Raw genomic sequence first — 22,569 nt, 5'->3', positions numbered from 1 at the left:
GCTGGTTGCCTGGGAGAAGAGACCAACCTCACCTGGCTACAGCCTCCCTTCAGGTAGTTGCAGACAGCAGTGAGATCATCCCTGCTGCTCTGGAACTGAGAAAGTCTTTGAGTATTGTAAATTGCCAAAGGGTTTGAAACCAGGGGACTAATATAAAAATTAGGAAATGAAGAGTAATTGGCTTATTCAGGTGGAACTATTGTATTTCATTCAAAGTGCAGTAAACATATGGATTAATCAGCCAATAAGACCACTGAGGCAAAGCCTGTGGCTCATGCTCTGGGGAAAAAAATTATTTCTTTTAAATTTTTTGGTAATTTCTACTTGTTCAAGGAGCTAAACCAAATCTTTAGATGACTGACGGACCAGTTTGCTGGTAAAAGTTGTTTAAGTATAGTTCAATTGATCACTTCTTCTAGAGACAAACTGAGGTAGTTATTTTCTGGGTTATTTTAGGTGGTTGGTGGTTCTTTTTAAGTCTGCCTGATTCAAGTGCTCCATATGCAGTCTGCACAGTGAAATAATAAACTGATGTAAGGTCTTAATTTAAATTCCAAGCCTTGCCCAGCTCTCCCTGTGGCATACCTCTCAGTCTGGCAGTGCATGAGTTCTGGGGTAAGCATGGCCAGTGTCTTCTGTAGCCACTGCAGGGCTTAATTTAAGTGCTGATTTGTGCAATGCCATTTTAAGCTCAGGTTTTGGTGGCCTAAGCTGCTCTAGCACTTTACCAAACAGGTCACCGTCCTGGTTTCAGATTTGGGGGATTTTTGCAAGCACAGAATAAAGCAGACACAAGTCAAGCTACCATATAAATTCTTGGTAGGTCCCAAGAACACTTGGGAAGCAGGCCAGAGAAGTGGTGGTGTAAGCCACAGCTTTACCTTTTACACCTTGCTCTGCTGACCTGCAGAAGGAGTTGGTGAAATGCTGATGTAGGAGTGCAAGTAAGAGTGGGGCCATGCCTCGGCTGGTCACGGTCACAGCCTGATGTGCTCAGGCTGTTGGTGAGGAGAGGGTTGCCCTGGAAACCACCTGCCGTGACCCGCGGAGAGGGATGACATGCTGCTCAGCTAAGCTGAGGTGCTCCCCAAGATTATCCTAGAGGCGAATGGACAGATGGGATTGAACCCAGAGTTGTGTAAATGAAGGTGGACAAATCCAGGCTAACTATGAAGGGGGCAAAGTGGTGTAGGGGTGCTGAGAAAGGGATAAGAAAGCTCTTCTCTGACTTATCTGCAGTGGTGTGCTTATGCATTCACGAGTGTGAAAATGTTGGTGAGGCGGCAGTGGACTGACATTTGTTGTCATTGCTGTGCAATGAAGTCACTGCAGAACAAGCTCCATTTGTTTGCCAACACTACCCTGAACCCGCAGGCACAGAGGAGATGGCAAAAATTCAGGTCTCTCAGCACTGCCTGTATGTACATAAAGAAATTTCACTTCTGTTACAGCTTCCCTGGGAATACGTGGGAGAGGATAGCTCTTCGGCTGAGGATGCTGTCTCAGCCTTATATAAATACCTGTAGAATTGCTCAAATAGTTCATTAGTAGCTCAGGAGTCGGTGCGCTCGCATTCCTGGCTGGCTCTAGTTGCAAGGATGTTGATTCCTACTGCTTCCGACCGGAGCCGGCTAACAGATTCTCTGCTCTATTGCCCCATTAAATGAGGTGTTACTGTATTTGACTCAAGCTGAAAAGGATCCCATCCCATTTAGTAAAGGCTGACCTAGCTGGGGACAGATTTCCTTCCAAATCTCAAAGAAGTCCTCCTGAATATGAGATGTTAATTGTGGCTGGAATTAAGGATTAAACAGTCATGGCTTCAGGTTACTATTGGGAACTGAAATCAGGATTACAAAGGAAACTGGGCCATGCCCTCACAATGCTATTACCCCAGTTCTTGAATCTAAAAAACCTTAGAAACTCATCCTCGGTGACCAATAAAAACTAGACTAAATTGTGCTTACTGAAGTCTGAGGGGAAAAGTCATAATGGTGCAGCCATAGTTTGGACACCTTTCAAAACAGAAGATAACATCAAGGATGAGAGAGTGAAATTCAGTCTTGATTTATACTCTCTGCAACCTTTATTAGTGCCAGAGCTCCAGAGCTGGCTATCCATCAGGCCACAACCTCATCTTTGTCCCAGGAGAGACAGACCCCGTGCCAGTGGCCAGACACTTTTGCCTCAGCTCAATGTGAAGCGAGCACATACATTGCAAAAGCATTTCCCCGTGGCCACAGAGTGGGATGAAATTCCCCTCTAAGTTCAGCCTCCAGGGTGGAATAACCATTAACCTCAATGGCTGCATCCCCTGTGGGCAGGTACAAGGCTGAGAGCCAGCTCTATCCCCAATATAGCATCGACTAAAGGTCTCAGCCTTAGGGTGATGCTCCCCATTCTTGCAGGGGGATGCTCAGGTAGGCTAAATATTTATGGTGGTGCAAAACCCTGTACCTGACCCCAGAATACAAAGCCAGGGAGATGAACGGGAAGGAAAAAGGAATTCTGTGCTAGAAATTTATGACATGGTAGCACATACTTAATAACCAATTAAAGCCAAGATTTATTGGGAGCTAAATTACATTTGTATTATAAATAGAACTAGAATATACTGTTACAGAACAAAAGCAAAACATCTTAGCATTTAATATTGTAAAAGACAAAGTAATCTAATGGACCCTAAATGTTAATGGGTGTAAAGATTTACACTTTAATTGCATTTTTAAGTCATCTTATTTTACAGTGCTCTTTTTTTTTTTTTCCTGTGTACATAGAAATCAACAACGTGCTGCAACATAATACTTAGTAGTGACAAAAGCAACTTAAGGAAACCTGTTCATGTAGGCAAGATCAGTTTATTACTTATAAATCCTCACAACCATTTTAATTGAAATGAGCAGTGGACTTTCACTGACCTTGGCTGTATGTATGTGAGACCTTCATAGCAAATTAAGCTGGTGAAAAGTGTGTGTGTGTGGGGGGGGGGAAGCCAAGAAGGGAGGGAGTGGTAACAAGGCAATTTCTATTTGTAAAGCCAACAAAGAAACGTTGTGAGCTTTAAGGATTTGCTTTATGGCAGGGAAGAAACCCCGCAACCTTAGCAAATGATGGATCACAAAAGCACACCTGGTGAATTTATCAGACAATAATACTATATTTATGAAAGTATTATTAGCTATAATCCAACTTTGGGATGCTGTCTGTTGCTGGCAGTTCGGGACCCGCTTTAGCAGCATACGGAAATGTTACCAACTTCCCAGAACTAATTCCTGCGCTCGTAAAATTCCCCTTCCAGTTTGTGTTACCGCTTCAAGATTCATAAGCTGAGCTACAGCTATAGATGAATCTGACTCATATTATATTTGAAAAAAATAAATGTGCACTAAAAGTAATTAAAGCATGTTGGTTCATGAATAATACACCATTTGACTACTATTTGCAGAGTATAATGAGACAAGCCACTAAATTGGCAATGAATGCTCTATTATGTGATTGCCAACTGTTTTATAAGATATTGAACAGATTCATTTATTCTATCATCACGTGCATTATCAAGCTATTGCTTTTTAATAAATTAATTTCTCCTGCGTCTCCAGAGCCTTACTTTGAAATCTGGCTGAAGGCATAAATGAAATTAATTCTGTGGTCTGAGTTTAACTACCAGCGCCGGGTGACTTGCACATGCCGCGTCGCAGTTGGCAGCCGCCGCAGAGGGGGATTTCTGCCGGTGGTGGCCGCGGCAGCGGCGCGCTGGCCCCGGCGGAGGGGCTTAATGGTGACAGCGAAGGATGCCTTTTAATAGCCAGCTGACAGAAATAGTTGCCCCTGCAGGGTAGGGCTCTGTGACAGCTCTTGTTTATCAGAGGCTTTCCTTGCCAGTCATCCCCTCTTCCTTTGCCCTTCACCCCCACCCACTAACACGCCGTAAATTGACCCTTTAATTGTTTAGCAGCCTAAACCTGGTGACACCATTCATTGACTGTAAAGCAGCACTTAATCCCTGGTTGGGTGATAGTGTCATTAGGAAAGTAATGTGATTGCGGGGAAGAATCTCCCGTTGCAGATAGGGTCTGTGCTGGCGGAGGGGATTATCCGTGAGCCCTGGGCTGGGGCTGGAACAGCACGGAGCGGCCGTGCAGCCCCGATGCTGCAGAGCTATTTTGCTCCATGGTAAACAACTTCTAATTGCGGCTGTTGACAGGGCTCGCCGTGTTAGAACTAACCTTGCTGCAATGCTGTTATTTCTGAAGGGAGCCTTTCTCCATATTTTTAACAATAAGTCTGACAGGTGTCATATTAAAAGCAGGGCTTAATTCTAATGCAGCTATTCCCACCCGCCCTTCCCTTTTCATTTTTGTGCCTCTGTAATGCATGAATTTCTCCTGCTCATAAAGATTAAAGGAACAGCTTTGCTGGAAGGAAAATACTTCTGGTTTGTTTGTAGTCCAGGTACATTCGAGATGATCTCCGTACCGGCTCCCTTTCTCCAGCCACACCGGCTCAGTGCTGTGAGGGGAAGAGAAATAAAGCCTTCCCTGGGATGAGAGGTAATTCAGGATCCACTGAAGCGAAATTTCAGGCTTCTTTTGAACTGTGACCCGCGGCCGCCGGCCGGGCGCTCCGTGGGCTGCGCAGCCTGTGATGCATTGCTGACTGCTGTCCACCAGAGACCCAGCCCAGGCCAGCAGTTCACTTACAAGTTTACACTGGATTTAAGTCAAAATGCTAAAACGCTGGTGTTCAATCACTGCTAACTGTGCGCTCGGCAGACGGCTCCCAGCAGACTCTGTGCTTGTAAAATCCAATACGCCACATAAAGTAAGGGTTTATAGAGGTGCAAGGGGTTTAGTAGGCCTTCCCCCCCCTCCCCTTCCCTGCTGCTTGGTTTCTCATGCCACTGTTTTTCAGGTGCTGGGACGGCTTCACTTGCATCCTACACATTCGCCAGGCATCAGCACAAAGCACAGGGTGCTGCCTGCAGAAAGGCGCTACCTACCCATTTCCATCGCCTTGTCCCATCTCCTCTGCCTTTTTTTCTCAGGCTGCCTGCAAAAAGGCAAAGTCCCTTTTAAGGCCGTTAGTTCCATGTTGATGGGATGATCCAAGTCGGGAGCAGTGTGGCTCCCACGCTCTCATTTTTCTTCTCCTCCCTTTGCAAAAAGCTTACACATTTCATGCCCGCAACATCACGCCCACTCCTCAATCCTCACTAAGAACATTACAGGGCTGCTCAAACCACTGCTGCTAAAGGCTAACACCAGCTCAAGGAAAAGGGTGCCTGCTTTGCCAGGAGGGATCATGTAAAGCCAATGTACAAAGCCCCTAATTTAGAGCGTGCTCACATATCCACGGGCACTGCACCAGACCTGCATAAGGTTTCTGTAGGAACAATGCACACAGCGCAGACTTCAGGCTCAAAGTGTTGGCTAACATTCAGGTTTTACAACAGCTCTTTTAAAAGAGCCAGGATAACCAGCCCAAATAGGCTCACCAGGCAGCTGGGGGCTTGTGCTGTGCCCCCTTAAGGGAGATGATTTTCTGGGACTCAAAACAAAATTTTTTTTTTTTTTCTTCCCCTGTGTTTTCTCTTTTTTTTGTATAAGCAACTGCCCAGCAAATTGATAAAAGCCCTTTTTAATTAGATAGTGAAGTTGTATGGGTAATGTTCCATATAAAAGGTCTATAAAACACAGCAGAATTAATAAAATGACTGCTTCTCATTTAATTCAGGTCTTCCAAAGGGATCCGTGTGTCTTCCTTTGCTCTGTTTGCAGTACTTCTCTCCACCACCTAGCTGCGAACTGATTAAAATCGCATTCCTCTCTTCAAACTGGAGCCCAGTTGGGAAGAGATACTGGATAATAATTAAGGTCTGTGCACAGGCACGTGAACCCCCATAAAAAAAAATACCAAAAGGAATCACTGTGCATCGCTTGGATTATATGCAAACACAGCTCATGTTGACAGCTACCTCTGGATGACTCCATCAGTACACACTTTATCTCCAGCTGTCCAAGTAATTTTCCCAGGATTTCGCCCCTCTTTTTCACTCCTCTCCACACAGATGGATTAGAGCAACAAACGGTTTACATGCTGCACATCATTAGCTATCCTCCCTCACTACCCAGCAGATAACAACTGGGCTCTATCATCAGGACATTCATAACACCTTGACACTTTTACAACTATGCTGTTCTCTGCCAGAGCAATCTTCTCTCTTAAAGCATGAAGCTAATTCATGAAACACCCGTTGGAAAGTACTCTGCAGACGCAACAGGGGTGGGGGAGAGAAGAAAAAGCACAGCCCAGAGAAGGCATCTAGTAAATAATAGTTAGCACTGTTAGAAAAACCTGCAGAAAAGCTGCACATTCTTTCTCTTCAGGTTGCCTTTTGTCTCATTGACTTAGTCCCACAGTGAAGGACAGCAGCAAACATCCATTCATCTGCTGTACTTGATGAGCTTAGAGGTCTTTTTCAACCCAAACAATTCTGTGATTCTATTTCAATGCTTCCATCGCTGTATCATGCAGGCACCTTCAGTGCTTGGCATCAGCATGGCTCTGTGACTGTGGGCTGAAGCAGGAGATGAGGATGAGGGTGCCTGTTTGGATGCTGTGGCTTCACTGCTTCCCATGGGGACAGGCTTCACTAAGGAACCTCTTTGCAAAGGAATCAGTTGAAGGCTTCAGTCAGCAGTGTGCTTACTGTTGGGTATTGCCAACAGATACTCTGTTTTATTCCTAAACTGTCTCTAGTCTCAGGGCAGCTCAGCACTTGCTCATGAAACACCGTACTTCCCTGCACAGGTTGGGATCCTGCTTCAGGACCACGTGTGCTCAGACATGGGCTTCCATTTAGACCAAACCACAAGCCTGTAGCAGCCACCGTGGAAGGGAAGAATACAATTCAGCAGCATTTTGCAAGCTTCTCAGCATGCCCCCTTGCCTCCCCGCCCATACGTTTCACTGTATAGTACACGCTTGTTTAAAAAAGAAATACATAAGGAGAAAGAGTAATTACCGTGGCTTAAATTCAGCCTGATAAGAAGGGCTGCACAGTCTGAGCAGCTGTTCCACTGCCATTCAGATTATGAAAATATAATCCTAGAGAACCTTGTCAAGATAAATACAGAGCATGAAATGTATAGGCAATTTTTTTCCCCAGCCACATATAATGATCAATTCCAAAGCCACAAGTGATACCAAAGGACAAAATAAGATCTGTCTAGACTTTCTCACTTACAAGATATTGATCATTCCAATGGTAAACTGGTTAGTATAAGTGTGTTTGGCTTGAAAGGTCGTGAGCTTAACACCTGACAAGGAGTTATTCAACCTTGATATAAGTCAAGTTATTGCAGTGTTGCTGGAAAGACTTTCTCTAATAAAAATCCTTACTTGGGCTGAAATGTGTCTTACAGGTGTCAAAAGCAAAAGCAAGGCACCAAAAAAAAGCCTAGACTTGGTGTTTGGTGTGCATTTGCTGCTGGTTCACCTCTATCTGGTTTTGCAAGTCAAGGTCCCAGCAGTCAGTTACTTTCTGGGCAGACCATCTGCTGCATGGACAGGCGTGGAAGTTGTCATGGATTGAAATGGTACCTCCATTCCCCTAAGACCTCTTCATTCCCAGCAAGGGAGTTTGCTCACTTACCTGCATGGATTTGCCAAACCAGGGCACCCATACAGGGGCAAAAAAAAAAATCACTGTTATCACAGGGTATGTTGCCTCTGGAAGAAGCAGAAGGGAAAGGCTCCAGCAGTACCCTTCAGCATATGGGTGAGAAATGGCCTATGGCACTGCCTTCCAAGACCTCCCTTTCAGAAAGTCCTGTGGGGCTGGAGGAGTGTGCCAGAGCCACAGCCTTTACCCAGCCTCCTCCCCTTGTTTTATGGGGATAACTAGCAAGTGCTTATTAGGACTATTAGGGGCCTGATGTAAGTTTGCTGGCTCTTTTCCAGGGACTATAAATAGCCAATCTATTTTGCTTTATTCAGTTCTTTTTGTTTTGCTGATATGATACTAGTTAAGGTTAATGGGGTTTGCTTTAATATTAGACACAGGATCACTTAACTACCTTTAATGAACACCGGAGTCAATGCATTGTGGAGTAATTCACACAGACATTGCCTCAGGTAAATCAAGCGGAAAAATGTAAGCCAGTCAAATAAATAAATCTGCCCTGCCGTAAACGTGCCAGATTTTACACCAAAATAGATTTGAAAGCCAATGACTTAGGGACATCTAGGATATTAAAAAGGGGGGAGCTGGGTGGGGAGGCTGTTGGAGTCTGTTTCTTTTCAATTGCTTTTCCTTTTTAATGTCCGCTGCACATCCCTCCTGTTCGGAAACCAACCTGAGAGTGCAAGAAAAATCATTTTCACAAGTGTTTCTAAGAGAAGCTTTGTGCCATTCCTTTATTTGGACTAAAAATGGGGGCAGGAAGCAAGCTTTTTTTTATGCTGGTTGTGTCAACACAAGAGAGACAAGGAGGACAGAGAGAAGATACATGGAAAGAAAGTGGACAGAAAAGGAAAAAGAGAGAATAAAGAGAGTGCAAAAAAGAAAAAGTAAGAAAAAAAGAGAGAAGTAATTTTACCTGAACTGGGGGAAACTGTAAAACTGTGACAGTGAAATGTTAGGCAGGGTAATACACTACTATTAATAAATATTTATTAACCAGAAATAGGAAGCAGAGGAACCTCAGCAACTCAGTGAGGTGGGGGGGGAGGGGGGAAGGGTAGCACATTTCATCTCATGCAAAACTACGTTAACATTAAGAATGCTCTCACCTTGTGACACTGAAATAGTGAGTTGTGTGTGGAGGACAAACACCTCCTAGGTACTGTTTGGAGGAAGGCAGGCAATGCCTTTCAGTACTGAATTCTCCTAAAAGCATGCAGTATTTCAGCACTAAGGAATGACAGGGTGTTCATTACTGATTATTAATGTTTGCCTAAATGGAGGGGCAGGCCCAGGCATTTGGGGGAGTGCAGAGCTCCTCCCAGCAATGGTTCATTACTGCCTCTTCTGAAGGCAGCAATGCCAAGCTGTGATGTGAAGCTCTGCTTCCATCAACTCACTGTATTATTATAAGAGTAATTCTGTTTGGCTGTGGAAAGGAAAAATAATGCATTTGTGAAGGCTGTTGCATAGGTGACAGAACTTAATAATATTTCCTCTCCACAGATAAACTCAGAGACAGCACAAGGGATTTGACTGCAACCAGCACTTTGACTTGCAAACACTTTGCCCCATGCCACTAGTTTTCAGACACTGCAGCATCTGGTCCATGCAGCACAGACTGGACACAACTAGGAGACGTGAAAGAGGGCTTTTTGTTAGGGGAGTCTTTGGTGGTGGTGGTTGGTTGGGGTTTTGTTGCTGGTCGTTTTTTTGTTTTTTTCCCCTGAAGAAAAAAGTCTGAAAAGGGTTGTTCTTTCTAGAATAGCCTCTTTTATTTCTTTATTCCCCAAAAATGGTTCAGTGCAGGAGCAAGTTCATTAGGATGTGCTAGCTCTGGGGAAAGGGCTTGCTGCAGACAGTAGGAGGAGACACATGGGCAAGATTGCTTATTTCCTGAAGGCTGTTGCTAGCCAGGTGGCACAGCAGGTATCAGTAGATTCATATATTGTTTACTGCTGCCAGATTGTGGCATCTAGCAGGGAGTGGACAAGTAGGGAGCAGGTGAGGCTGCTCTTGGACAGAAGCTTGAAGGATGCCAAGGGCTTTGGGAAGAAAACAACCAACCAACAAAACCAGGCGAGATAAACTCGCCCTAAATCTGAGGGCAGTGGCTCCCAGGTTCCCCCTGTCCACTCAGAAGAAATCTAATATTGCAGATTGAGACTTGACTTAGACATATTTCAACCCTTAAGTGCAGAGGAGGCTGAATGCAACCTACCTGGGAAGAGTGCAATTAGCTGCAAACTCAAGGAGCCCGATGGTCAAACCAAAGTGTAATATGTGACTGTAAAGTGGTTACACTGCAACATCAGGATGCCTTACCTGTGGTTGTCTGATGGGAGGCTGCTCAGGATGCTTCTTCCAGGTGACTGCATGCCTAGTCAACAACTAATCAAGTGCATTATGATTGCAGACGAGAAGCCTCGTGGAAGGCAGACTGTTAGCAATACAATCATGAATAATAAGTGGGTCAAATCAGCTTCTATTAACAGTGTCTCCTATTTATTTGTTTATATTTTGTCTACAGAAAGTGTGATGCTGGACGGGGGATGGCTTAGGACAACCTGCTGGCGTGAGGACAGCTACAAAGCACAAAATACAAAACACGAACTCAGAAACAAGAGAAAAAACAGCGTTTTCTTGGCATCAACAAGAAGCTCTATTTTTCCTCAAGTTTTCTTTTCTAAGAAAAACAAAAGAACTAAGACATTTGCAGCAATGAGACAAACTTTCTCTTCAGGTGACAGTGTTCAAGCAAGCATGTTGTTTTATTGAATTTACAGTAAAAGGGAAAAAAGAGAGATTTGGAAGGAGATACAGTATCAGGAGAACTGAAAAACTCTGAACTTTCAAAGGGAAAAAAAACTCAACTCCTTAAAACTGTGAACTGAGAAATGGATGAAAAGACCATTTAACCCCCTGATTACACTCTGTGTGTGTTCTGAAGGAGACAACATCATCTTTGCTAATTCAACATTATTTAGGGAATGGTTTACAACATAGCTTTTATTATAATCTTTTAAGAGGAAAAAAAAAGAGAGAGGAAAAAGCAGAACTATGTAATGAGCTGTCACTTTACCCTTTCTGTTCAGATGTCTTCTTGCACCTTCTTTTTCTAGACGGCGCAGATGTATTTGCAGCCAGCAGTCAAAGGCAGGAAAGATTTCTTTCCTTAATAATCTTTTTATTTTGCCACACCCAATAGAATCCTTGTAGGGAAAAAAAAATCAATGCAACTACCATCTCCCAGTCAACACCTAAAGCCTAACAGACAGTAATCATCAAAATAAAGAGGAAATCCCATCCTGGGCTACGAACCTACCCATTAATCAAACCAGCAGAAAGTATCTGCGGCGTGGCTTTTCTGCAGTACGACAAAGGATGCCTCCTTGGGTTACACTTTGAACAGGCTACAATCAAAAGAAAGAGAACCAAGACTAAGTAAGCCCCAGGAAGCCGCATTGTCCCTTTAACCCACGGTATTCCCCATTTCCCATTAGTACTTAACATTTTTCACTCTGTTGTGACTGCTATTATTTCATTTAACACTGGCTAATCTGTATCTGAGGTATATGGAAACCCTCTAGATGATAAGATTGGACAGGTTCCAGTGCTGGCAGTTTTCGAGCATGCACACACTCGTGTGTTTTGATCCTTCCAGGAGCTCCCTGTTATTTGGACTGCCTGCCAATTCGTTCTTGGATCAGCCTCTCGCTCAGCTCCCAGAGGGCCGTGGCCGTGGCTTCGGCCTGTGCCTCCTGCGAGGGCAGGCAGCGGCAGCAGTTGTTGAAGTACATCCCTCCCAGGCCCTCCAGCTCGGCAGCTGTGGCGCAGTACACAGTTGTGGCAGCTCCTTGTTGCTGGAATTAAAAAAAGGAAAAGACAGGAAAAGAAAGAAGGAAAAAAAGAGAGTTATAAAAACAGATTTAACAAACAATATCAATGTATAGACATATTTTAGCACTGCAGTCCTTTGAAGCTGTGTCTCCTTCCTTCTTTCCCTTTTCCTTTCCTCTAGAGGAAAAGAAAAGGAAAAGAGAGTCCTCACCCACAGCCCCAGTCTCAGGCCCTTTGCCCTTTGTATCAGCTGCAGGGAGAGCCTGGCCTGGTGCAGAGTGTTTGGAGGCAGATCAGTTGAGCCAGGTTTAAAAGCCGCGCCTCAAAACTTCCTGGTTTCCTTTTGCAACACGGAAAGCACTTACCCTGCACCATGGGCACTCCAGCTCCCTCTCCCTGCCCAGCAATGCAGACTGATGGATGTATGTTGTTTGTTTGGGTTTTTTAAACCTCTTGTACAGAATTAACCTGAGCACTCCAATTAAGACCTATCGTGTAAAGTGCAATTGGGATTGGTGCCAAACCTGCCCATATAGATCTCTCAGCAACATTTTCACTGTGGCAATTGTCACTGTTGCCTTGTAAGAATGTTCATCTGCTGCAGGCACAGAGAGGTTCTGATTTTGTAGACACCAAGTGGGCTTTTTTGTTCTGTAGCAACCATTTCTCTTGGATTATAATGCTTTGAGAAATGGAGAAGGTAGACTAGAGGCTTCCATGGATCAAGGTGTCCTTTCCTTTTCCTTTTTTCATTCTCTTTTCCCTTTTTATTTCATTTTTTTTCTTATACCAAGAGAACTTATGTTTAAACAAGAACAATGAGTTTCCTGAGTTTCTCTGACAGAAACCTGGAGACTAAAGCCATAGGGCTGGGACAAGCATCCTGGCACCAGTGATGAGCTACTCCGTCACAGATTAAAAGTGCAGTGCTAGGATATCTGTAAAGAGGGCAGGAACACCAACAGGGCTTTGTAAACCATAATTAAATAACATGTAGATGAGAGTGCACAGCAACATACAACACAAGTTTAAAACCAATACAGTTTATCTGACATCTTATGATTATTTATGTACATCTTAGTCCTTTCTGTAGTAACTAATTATGAGCTGATAGGAATCAGAATAAAGAGGCTGCCAAGTATGATTGAAAAAGCAAAGGAAGAGAAATTAGATGTTGCTACATTAGGATAATTTAATGGGAAAAGAGAACAGCTTCAATCTCTTGTGATTTTCCTCCAGCCTTTTTTTTCCCCGGCCTTTCATTATCACAGCCAAGGAAACCCAGGGTGCTGTTAAGGGGACAACCTGCAGAAGATCTCTGCTTTGCATTCTCACCCTCAAAGGGCAGCAAACAGTCTAAAAAGCTTGAATTCTCCTTAACTAAGGCATCTCAGTTTTGTAATGGCAAAAAAAAAAAGCTGTGTTTGTTTGCAAGGCAGAACTTTTTCTCAGAAGATGGGATGAAACTGATAATGACGACTCCACAGCGTAGAAATGATCTCCCGTCACCAGGTAAAGCAAAATTGTCTGTCCTGAGTATTTTTAAAAGGCATATATTTATCAACAGACCAAAATATATTTAAAGTTAGTAAAATACATAGTAATCCTCTTATTAAACCTGTATCCTTTTTGAAAAGGAGAGAAAGTATCTTAAGAAGGCAGTAGTAGAAATGGAAGAGAGTTCTACTAAAAATAATATTAACAGGGAACAATAAAATTCCTACGCTCATTTAAACTATGCTATAAAGCTCCACAGCACAGGTATGATTGCCATATTCAGCTGTTTAGAATGATTCAAGGCTCCTGAAGAGTATTATTAGTTTTTCTGCAAGCAGTTCAGCTGGACTTTTATTAGAAAGGTAAAATTAACCTAAATTGCTCAATGCAGAGCCAGAGCCTTTAAGCTATTGCTGAAAAGCATCCGTCCAGCCAAGCTACATTCATCTAGCCCTAACAGAATCCAGCTAATTCATAAAATGCAAGTTTATCAGAGCAGTTTAAAATCCAACCCAAACAAAAATTCATCTTTTCAAATGAGTCCAATTTGATGAGTTTTAAATAAAATTCTCATCAGGCAGAAAAATGTCCCCTCAGTACAACAGCAGTGCTTTATACCTCAAACATTGACACAACCTAGACTCCAAAAGAAGAGCATAGTTTTCCCTGTGTGAGCATAGGATATTTACTTTAAGCTATAAAAGATTATGTGGCTGGAAGCCCAAAGCACTTTATCTTGTGATGCCTCCAGTGCTTCCCTGAGAACTGGATATAAGCAATGTGCCATTTGCTTTTTTGGCTGTGTATATCTTTGCTTCTTTCTAAATGTTTGCTGTTTTGGAAGAAGAAAGTTCAATGATTCTGTCATTGAAAGAAAAGCACCTTTCTTATTATTTAAGAGAAATGCAGTCATATTTATCCCTTCATTGACAGAGGGTAAAGAGTTAGTATCTCAGAATAATGGACAAACGTGAACTCATCAAGCCTAGGAGACAAAGCTACACAACAAGGTAAATCCCAGATTCTCAAAGCCATTTAGGCATCTCATTTCCTTTGGTGAACGTGAGTTAGCTGCATTCAGACATTTGAGGATCTGCCTAAGCGACTTGCCCAAGGACAGAGGGGACCGAGTGTCACGGAATCACAGGAATCAAATCACACTTGGGTTGGGAAGGCTGTCAGGAGGGCTCTAGCCCAGCCTCTTGCCCAGAGTGGGATGCCTAGACACCTCATATATGCCACGCTGAAAGGGAAGGTCCTCAAGGGACAAATTCCTCCTTTGCATCTACAACAGATAGCACAAAGCTCCAGGAAGAGCCAGAGCTGCAGCTCACTGCGAAATGCCTGCACTGGCAGCCATGCCTAGCCAGGCTGAGAAACCGCTTGTTTATCCCTCCTGCACACAGTCCTCTGAATGACATCTTTATGTGCTGGGCCTTATGACAGTCTAATAACAAGTTTTAATTTTTTGCTCATCAGCTTTCCTGTTCACATATCATCAGCATACGACAGCAGAGGATGTTAGGGAATCTAATTAGTAAACAATTCCATACTGCTGATACAAGATGAAACATTCTTAAACCGATAAAAAGAGCACTTTAATCACTGTTGAATGACTTTCAATGCCAAGCGGTTTGTGCCATGTCAGAACGTAATTTGAAGAAGATTAGAGTACTATATAAAAGAATTAATGTTAACAACTTCGTTAAAAAATGTCTTAAACAATGAGCCTGTCAGTTGTCACCGACTCTTCCCTGATCTATTGTGATTAACACCCCTCCCTCCCAACAATTCCAGCCCATAAACAATGCTAAAAGCGCTGGGCAACCTAAACAGTTTTTTTCCATAGGTCCGACAGTTGCGCCGGGTGCTAATCACCAGAGCTGGGGGTCAGCCTTCTTCAACCTGCAACAAAGGCAGCGGCTTGCCACCATGAATGCAGGGGATAAAGAATCTGTGAGAAGCCCAACTGAATCTTTAATCATGCCTCAGTGCCATTTCCGATCCAGCCAAACACTGGAGAGCTGCTAGGCAAGCACCACGCTATCAATCATCCCAGCGTACGTAGCATTACCCGGGAATCTGGGCCTGGATTAAGTTGAAGAGTGTCTTAGTAATAAGGGTTCATCATTCTCTTCCGCAAATCATTTGTCAGGTTTGTAATACAATCTCCGACTGCAGCAGGGTGGGATTTATCCAGCAGTTGCTGTTTATTTATAGTCGAGGCTCAAAGATCTAAATTATCCATCCCTCCAAAATCCTTTGTGGAGATGAAAATACTAAGTAGCTGCGAGTTCCTAGCATCTATTTCCTAACTGCTAGCTGTCAATTTGTAGCTGATGGCACCGAATACGAATGAATGTTGAGTATCTTAGCAGGAAAAGAAAAGGGGTTCTTGAGTTACGGCGTACAGCAAACCCCTCATTAATACAGGTAATGCACCCGTTAGTATTCTAAGATACCGTTTATGTTCCTGATAAGGAAACATGTTACACAGTTCATGTTTAGTTTTCACATTTGGCTACTTTCAAGTGCATGTTTATTTTCTAAAATTAGATTCCCCTTCTGAAGCGAGTTTGCATACCAAGCATATAAATAATAGAAACAAAGCCAGAACTTATCTGTATAGTTATCAAGTACAGATGAATAAGATCCACTCTAAGCTCACAGAGTTGCGAGCACACAGAGAGCACAAAACATTTCCTGCCCGTGAGATGGGATCAGCTTCTTTGAAAGGGAGGGGTTTATTTTCTTATGAAAAATTAAGGATCAAGGCCAGTTATCTTGGTAGCCTGGGGTTAGGTTTAGCATGCTGCATGCTAAAAGATGGCCAGTGGGAAGAGGTGAATGCAAAATGACACGAGAGGCAAGCGTTTGTGACAAGGGCCAGATTCAAAGCAAGCAGCTGAAGTGAAATAAAAAAGCAAGTGCTTCCTTAAAACTCTTCAGGCTGTTCCATCTCAGGACTGCTAGACAAAGCAAACACATCCCTAACACAAAAATACCAGATCCACACAGCAGCACCCTTTATAGTGGAATAATACACAGCAGTGTGAAGATGAGAAGAAGTATGAACACATTTCAGACCATGAGACCGGGGAGGTCTCCCCTAACTTCTTTGTGCCTCTGAAAAACACCCTGAAGAGTTCAAATCCATTCTGCTAGACAGGAGAAAGTTCTCCACCAGCTAGCTTCAGCAATGGTCATTTCCTGATTTGATGCAAAATACAAACTCTTCCTTGGAGTAACAAACAAAATCATATAGAGCCTGTTTCCACCATTACCAGTTCCAAATTGTCCATACCAAGCCCTAAAGTTACAGCTGCAGTTTTACACTCCTCAAGCCTCACGTTCACTTGGTGTAAATCAGCACAGGTCTGTTGCCTTTCTTCTCGAGACTGCTGAGGCTCTGGTCTCTTGCTGCAGTCCTGGTGTTGATATTCAGGCTGAGCGGCTGCTGGGATGCGCCGCCTGGTGCAGGGACATGGTGCCCATGCAGCTGGCCCAGCTGGGCACAGGCTGATTACAGTGGGCTAGGCATCCACTGCTGCAGGCTGTGTCTCAGCAGCCAAGACTTGGCTTACCTCCTGGAAGAAAACTGGCCCCAGAATGGGTTTGTTTCCTTCTGGAATTGCTAGCAACCCCGAGTTGGGACTGTGGCACAGAATCTTCTCCAAGACAGACTTCCTTCTTTCTGTTAAAATGTTTCCACAGACGAGGTGAATCTGTGCACAGTTTTTCCCCATCAAGCACAAGTGTTGATGAACAATGTGGAGTGCAGATGAACCGCTTCTGCAAAACACTACCAAGTCTAGAACCTTCATGTCCTCACTCAACCTTCAGGATTCCCCAGTATCCGAAGTGCTTTAAGGAGCAGTTTTAAGAGCTGTTCGGTGGTATCAGCCTGTCATAGCTGAGGCATAATTCTCAATGCCAGGTGCTACTTTGCTCTGCTTCCTACTGGGGTAATGCAGAGCTGTGAGGGATAGTAACTTTTTGTACAAGGCAGTGAACAAGCTTCAGTCTGGCATGTGAGAGGACAGAACTGTTCCATTCCTGCTGCAGTACCCCTTACTTAGAGCAATCCCAGATGCACTGTTCTTGTGAGTAATTTTCAGAGTATGTATGTGTAAGTCTCCTGTAAGAAAATAGGATTCCCTGATTTCTTTTTCAGCAAGGAAATATGAAATTGAGACCTCCCTTTGCTATTTTGAGTGAGTATCACAAACTGAAATCATATCTGCAGCTAAAAAAATAAAACTTTCAAGCTGCCAAATATGATCTAAGAAACAAATTGCCCTCAGCTGACTTCAGGTCCTATCCCCACCCAAGCCCCAGCAGGAAAACGTGACCTGAACTCACTCTGTAATTAGAGTCCTTTCAAAGGTCTCACTGAACCACATCTAAACCAGAGATTCTCAACCACCTCCCCTTCCCCCATCACCACATTTAAGCCAGCAAAGCATCTCTTAGAAGATAATACAATGGATAAATCAAAATCTATACGGTTTGGTGGGGTTTTTTTCCTTCTGATGTATTCCTTTTCTCAATTAATTCCCAACTACAAAGACTCAAAACTCCATCAGCTCCTCTACATGCAAAGCATAGTTGGTTTCAAGCTGTAAGTTCTCTAAGCATCATTAAGACCCTTGCACATTTACAGTATTCTTTACATACATTATAGAAGATAACTGTGCTGTATTCTTTGAGTAAGAAAACTGCAGCAGTTCATAGAAGAGGATTTGTTTTCCACTGCTGAGGCATTAAGACGCAGTGATTATTTCAACTCCTCAGTCTGTGCAGCTATATTTAACTTCCACTCTGGGTTTTGCTTTTGCCAAAGAGAAGGAGTCCATTGTAACAAATGTATTTTGACAATGCACCATGTCGTTTGTGTTATGCAACGCCCCATATGTTCTCAATTACGGCAATGATAGCGCTCAATAACTTCCAACCTCCAACCACCAGTGTCAAACAGATTGGCTGCCATAGTTCCACAGGAGGAAAAAAAAATACAATACAGGACATCAAGTCAGGAGAACTGGGTTGGGTTGTTTTCCCCCCCCCCCCCCCCCCCCCCTTTTCAACTTTTACTTCCCTACTGAACTTGGACAAATCACTTTGCGTACCCTCACTTCTCCCAGCTGCAAAACAGGGAGACTACTGTGCTTTACTCACCTCACAGGGGTGTTGTGAGGACTGGTTCAGATTCATGCAGTGCTTTCACTTACTGTTGAAAAGCACCAAGCACAAAGTGTTATATGATAAACCACTGTTAAATTGTGTAGAAGATGTAGAAAAAGGTTGGCAAAATAGCCAAAAAAAGAAAAGTAATTACCTGTTAATGCGTATTTTGCTCTATTGTATAAACTTAATGCTTTAACCTGTGACACTGTCTGCTACACCAGGCCCATTTCCAGGCTTCTCCCTCTCACTCTGTTTCTGTTTGCTTAGCACAAAGAGAAGTTGGTAAAATTCATATTAGCCAAAACATCATTGTAGTCTTAAAAATGGATGTCTGCTACACCAGGCCCATTTCCAGGCTTCTCCCTCTCACTCTGTTTCTGTTTGCTCAGCTCAAAGAGAATTTGTTAAAATTCATATAGCCAAAACATCATTGTAAAAATGGATGCTTTGGAGGGAACCAACCCCTGGAAAGGTGACTCATGGATTCATCTCTCTTACCCTTTGCATATGCTCAAAAGAGTCATCATGGCACACCAAGGGGGGAATTCAGCTGCCCAGTATATCTCAAGATATCTGAGCTGGATTAGACTTGCTTTACAGCAGTCTATCAAAGGGCACACATTTCCCATAGGCCTGGTAATGTATTTTCCAGCCCCTCATGGACACCTCACATAACACCACGCAATGTCTAAGACAGCACCAGACACCTCTGTCCAATGCAGCCTAAAACGCTCTTATCATGGCATCTGGAAAGGAGCTGGTTCCCACAGGCAGCATCATATTTCTTCCTTTGCCTAGTATCTTATTGAAGTCCACAACCAGCTTCTGAAAATTGTTTCTAGCCCGACACAGAGCCATCTTAAGCTCCAAAAGCTTTAATGAAGCCTAAGGCTTTACCTTGCCCAACCAGCATTTCGGCAGCAGGAGCAGCAGCACGCCCCAGGCTGCGCAACCTGGACTTTTTAACCACAGCACATTTCCATGCAGAGCGCTCCTGCGTTTTCCTCTCCTGCCCACTGAACTCCCATTCACTCCCAATTTAAGCTTTTCAGCCATCACTGCGCCACTGAAGTGGCAGTTTTGAACACTGCATGCAAACTGCTATGCTCCACTATTGCTTCTCTTCTCCCAGGCTAGTGGGGAGTGGTGGTGTGATACTGCACACTACTGCTCATACCTTGATTGAGGAAAAAAAATCCCTGAGTAAAAGTATTGATCTTCATTTCAGCGTGTAACAGGGTAAGGGTGTGATCAGGCTGATCATATTATGTCACTGCACATGGCTTGCCCTCTGACCTATGTGCCAACACTGGCCAGAAGAGTGAGAAGCAAAGAGGATGTAAGCAACACTCCTTGGGCATCATAGTGGCACTATTAAGAACTGACCGCACCTGAAAACCTCTGCCACTGAGACTTTGTGATGGACACTTATATACACACGAGTCCTATCACAGCTTGTCAGACACTGCAAAAAGTGGAAGGCCTCAGGAGGACATTGGAAAACCTCTTGAAACACATAAGCTGCCAACTGAGGGCGGATTCTTCCGGGCAAAGGTAATCTGCAGAGCTGAGCAAACAGGTTGTCGACAATAAACATATCAAGCCAAAAACCAGACAGATTAGATATGCTGCTGCAACTAAATCATCAGAATGGGGCTGGCTGGTGTTTGGGTAGATGTAGAAAGGAATTTGTTGCAATCACTTCTGTTATTAACTGACACCAACTTGAGATGTTTTATGGTTTTGCTGTACCTAACTTTAATTATATATATACTTTATATAAATGTATGTATACATATAGCACTGTATATGCTGTATATATTTATATAGCTTTTTAATACTATTATTAGTCAAAATTTAGATTTCTTTTCATATGCAGTATTGCAATGAATGTCATCACAATGCTGGTGTTTGGCTTCCTCCCATTGCACAGATGTTTTTTCTAGACTTTGAATTTAGATATAAGGAGGGGGAGGGGGAAAGCCCCACACAACAAAATGCTTTTTAGGCAAGTGACCTTTTGGGACAAATATTTAACAAGCTGGTTTAGGTTTTCAAGATAAAGACTGTTTTTCATCTGTTGATACATGTACACATACACAGACACATTCATTTCAGTAACACAATGCATTGAACAAACACAGGGTGTTATGATGGGGACATACCATGGTAAGAAATTTACTACTAACTCTGTCTTCCAGAAACTAATTAAGGGAATGTATTTTGCAATAATACAGATCTAGCAAACAGGCCTCTAAAGTCTAGGCTTAGAGCTGTAAGCCAGGCAACTCCTGTATTATTATGTACGTGTGATTTTCATAGCTAGCCTGCTGTAAAGTGTGCCCTGTTAGTGCATCTTTCAGGCTCAAAGACACTGGCCTTGTTAATATTTCATTTAGTACATACTGTAGAGTCTCATTTATATTACTTATATAATTAATGGTGATAGCTTAGGCACTGCCTTTACAAGGAGAGATCCCTGTATGTTGGTCGATGGATAATGAGAAACAATAGGTATTTCATTCACCAGCAGCTTGTTGCTAGTTAGTAGGAAATTATCGTGTGTACCGTTGCTTTAATTGCCAGGGTAAATAACGCTGCCGCTGTGTTAGTGAGCATTTTAAAGCACTTGATGCAAATAGACTAGAAACAAAACACAAAAAAGACAAAAAAAATTACCTTTATTATGCTATACCTTAGCATAGGGAGTTTAAAAGGTATGTCTTAGAACACTTGCGTTCTCTCATGCAGATATATCTTAATATGCATGTGCTGCCTAGTCAACTACTGTATTTAGGAAACACAATTATGCTGCCTTTCTCTGCTCCTCTGTAGACTGTAAATAACTGTAGATCATTCTCCTGTTTTCCTCTGTAAATACATGTAAATACTAACGAGCTATGCATGCTGATATTCTAGGCAATTTCAGGTACTTTTATAATCTGAAGGCATGTACTTGAACTGGTTTGTTAAAAAAACAAAATCAACTCTCTCAAACCCTTGAAAGCTTATTAGAAATTAAAGATTTCTTACTAGACTGGTGCCTCCACTCTCACTTGCTTTTCTCTTTATTTATTTCCTTGCTTTGCCAATACTGTTTCCCAAGACCTGCCACCTAAGATACAATCTCCAAAGCTCTTTTCTCCAAAGCATGGTGTCCCATCTCATGATCTGAGTCACTCCCCAGCCCAGGCTGTGCACCATTTAGACTCAACATCATCCCCATTTGTAAACCTCAACAGAGACTTGGAAGGGGAGGAAAGTCTATCCCCTTTGCTCTGACCTCTCCTTCTGTTCAGTGATGTTTTCTAGTTAATTGTCTTATCCCATAATCCATCAAGGCAGGCTCTAACACCACTAGTGCCGGGACTGGCTCTGGGGGCAGAAGCTGTTACAGCCAAGAGCAGTGCCCATGTCTTTGGCCGTGTCTTTGCTTGCTGGCTGTGCTGCGCTCTGGCTGTTCACTCAGACATGCTCCTCTGTTTGAACATACTCTTTATGTTGGGGTTTGTTTTTCCTCTCCCTAGCATGCTCATGACTTTGACAGACTGTGAAAATAATTTGATAAATAGCTTGATAAATTCCCCCATCTCTTCCCCTCAGTGCTGTAACACTGTTTGTGGGAGCCTTTCAATTGAAGGAGTGTGAACAAAAATGAAATTACCTAAGCTTATAAATCAAGTCACCTCCTGCATACGAATTTGGTGGCAAGGTTTCAATTTAAGTTCTCTCCTTTCTCTTCTTTCTTTTTGTTCAAGTAATAAATGAAGATTCCTATGAAGACAATAGTAAGAAGAAGAAAAGAGGTGCACTTATCCCCCCAATATGGTAAGGGGAAATAAAACCCCCTTCTGCATTATCTATGGAAACTAAATGCAAGAACAACTTTTTAATTGCAAGAAAACAGCTTTCATGTCTGAAGATGCTTTTTCCAGAGTAGATGTAATAAGAATAAACACTTTAATTGACAGAATCTTCCTGACTTTGTAAGTTCCTCAAACTTACCTTGATGTCTGGGGAAGAGCTCTTTCCAGTCCTTGAAGACTCTTTTAAGATGAATGTTTAAAAACCTGAGCTGACATGGGCATTATGTTCAAGTGCAAGCTGTACTATTCTTTAATAGAGGGCGTAGAAATGGTTCATAGGATTATTATCTTTCTACAGACAAAACCCATTACCTTCACACTAGGAGGGAAAAGCTAGTTTTTAACTTATATAAAACGGAATCAATTATCAATATCTTTGCATGGTTTCCCAGCTCTGCTGGAGAGCAGTCATAGAGCTAAACACACAGAGTCATTTGGCAAAGAGGCCTCCTTCCTATGCCGGGCTTCTTACACATTTCATTTAATAAAATCACA

General features: G+C 43.0%; 2 protein-coding genes across 10 annotated transcripts in view; one reads left to right on the top strand and one right to left on the bottom strand.

Annotated features, from left to right (window-relative positions):
- Window positions 1–22,181, top strand: part of MAF (MAF bZIP transcription factor) — a 204,418-nt gene extending 182,237 nt beyond the window's left edge. For 2 of the 8 annotated variants that reach the window (XR_010305972.1, XM_064159962.1), the window contains exon 3: window positions 10,215–22,181. The gene's annotated coding sequence lies outside the window, so the exon portion shown is untranslated. Of the gene's footprint in view, window positions 1–9,190; window positions 9,287–10,214 lie in introns of those variants that run through there. The other 6 variants (XR_010305968.1, XR_010305964.1, XR_010305963.1 and 3 more) reach the window with 6 other exon arrangements.
- WWOX (WW domain containing oxidoreductase) overlaps window positions 10,429–22,569 on the bottom strand; it is a 539,956-nt gene continuing 527,815 nt past the window's right edge. For both annotated transcript variants that reach the window (XM_064159955.1, XM_064159956.1), the window contains one exon: window positions 10,429–11,547. In XM_064159955.1, the coding sequence (XP_064016025.1) occupies window positions 11,359–11,547 (189 nt within the window). In that variant the 3' untranslated portion in view covers window positions 10,429–11,358. The remainder of the gene's footprint in view (window positions 11,548–22,569) is intronic.

The sequence above is a fragment of the Pogoniulus pusillus genome, chromosome 20 (genome assembly GCF_015220805.1).
Source record: "Pogoniulus pusillus isolate bPogPus1 chromosome 20, bPogPus1.pri, whole genome shotgun sequence".
In the NCBI taxonomy this organism is placed as follows: Eukaryota; Metazoa; Chordata; class Aves; order Piciformes; family Lybiidae; genus Pogoniulus; species Pogoniulus pusillus.
Note: the sequence above shows the minus strand (reverse complement) of the source record. Positions and strands in the feature narration are given on the sequence as shown.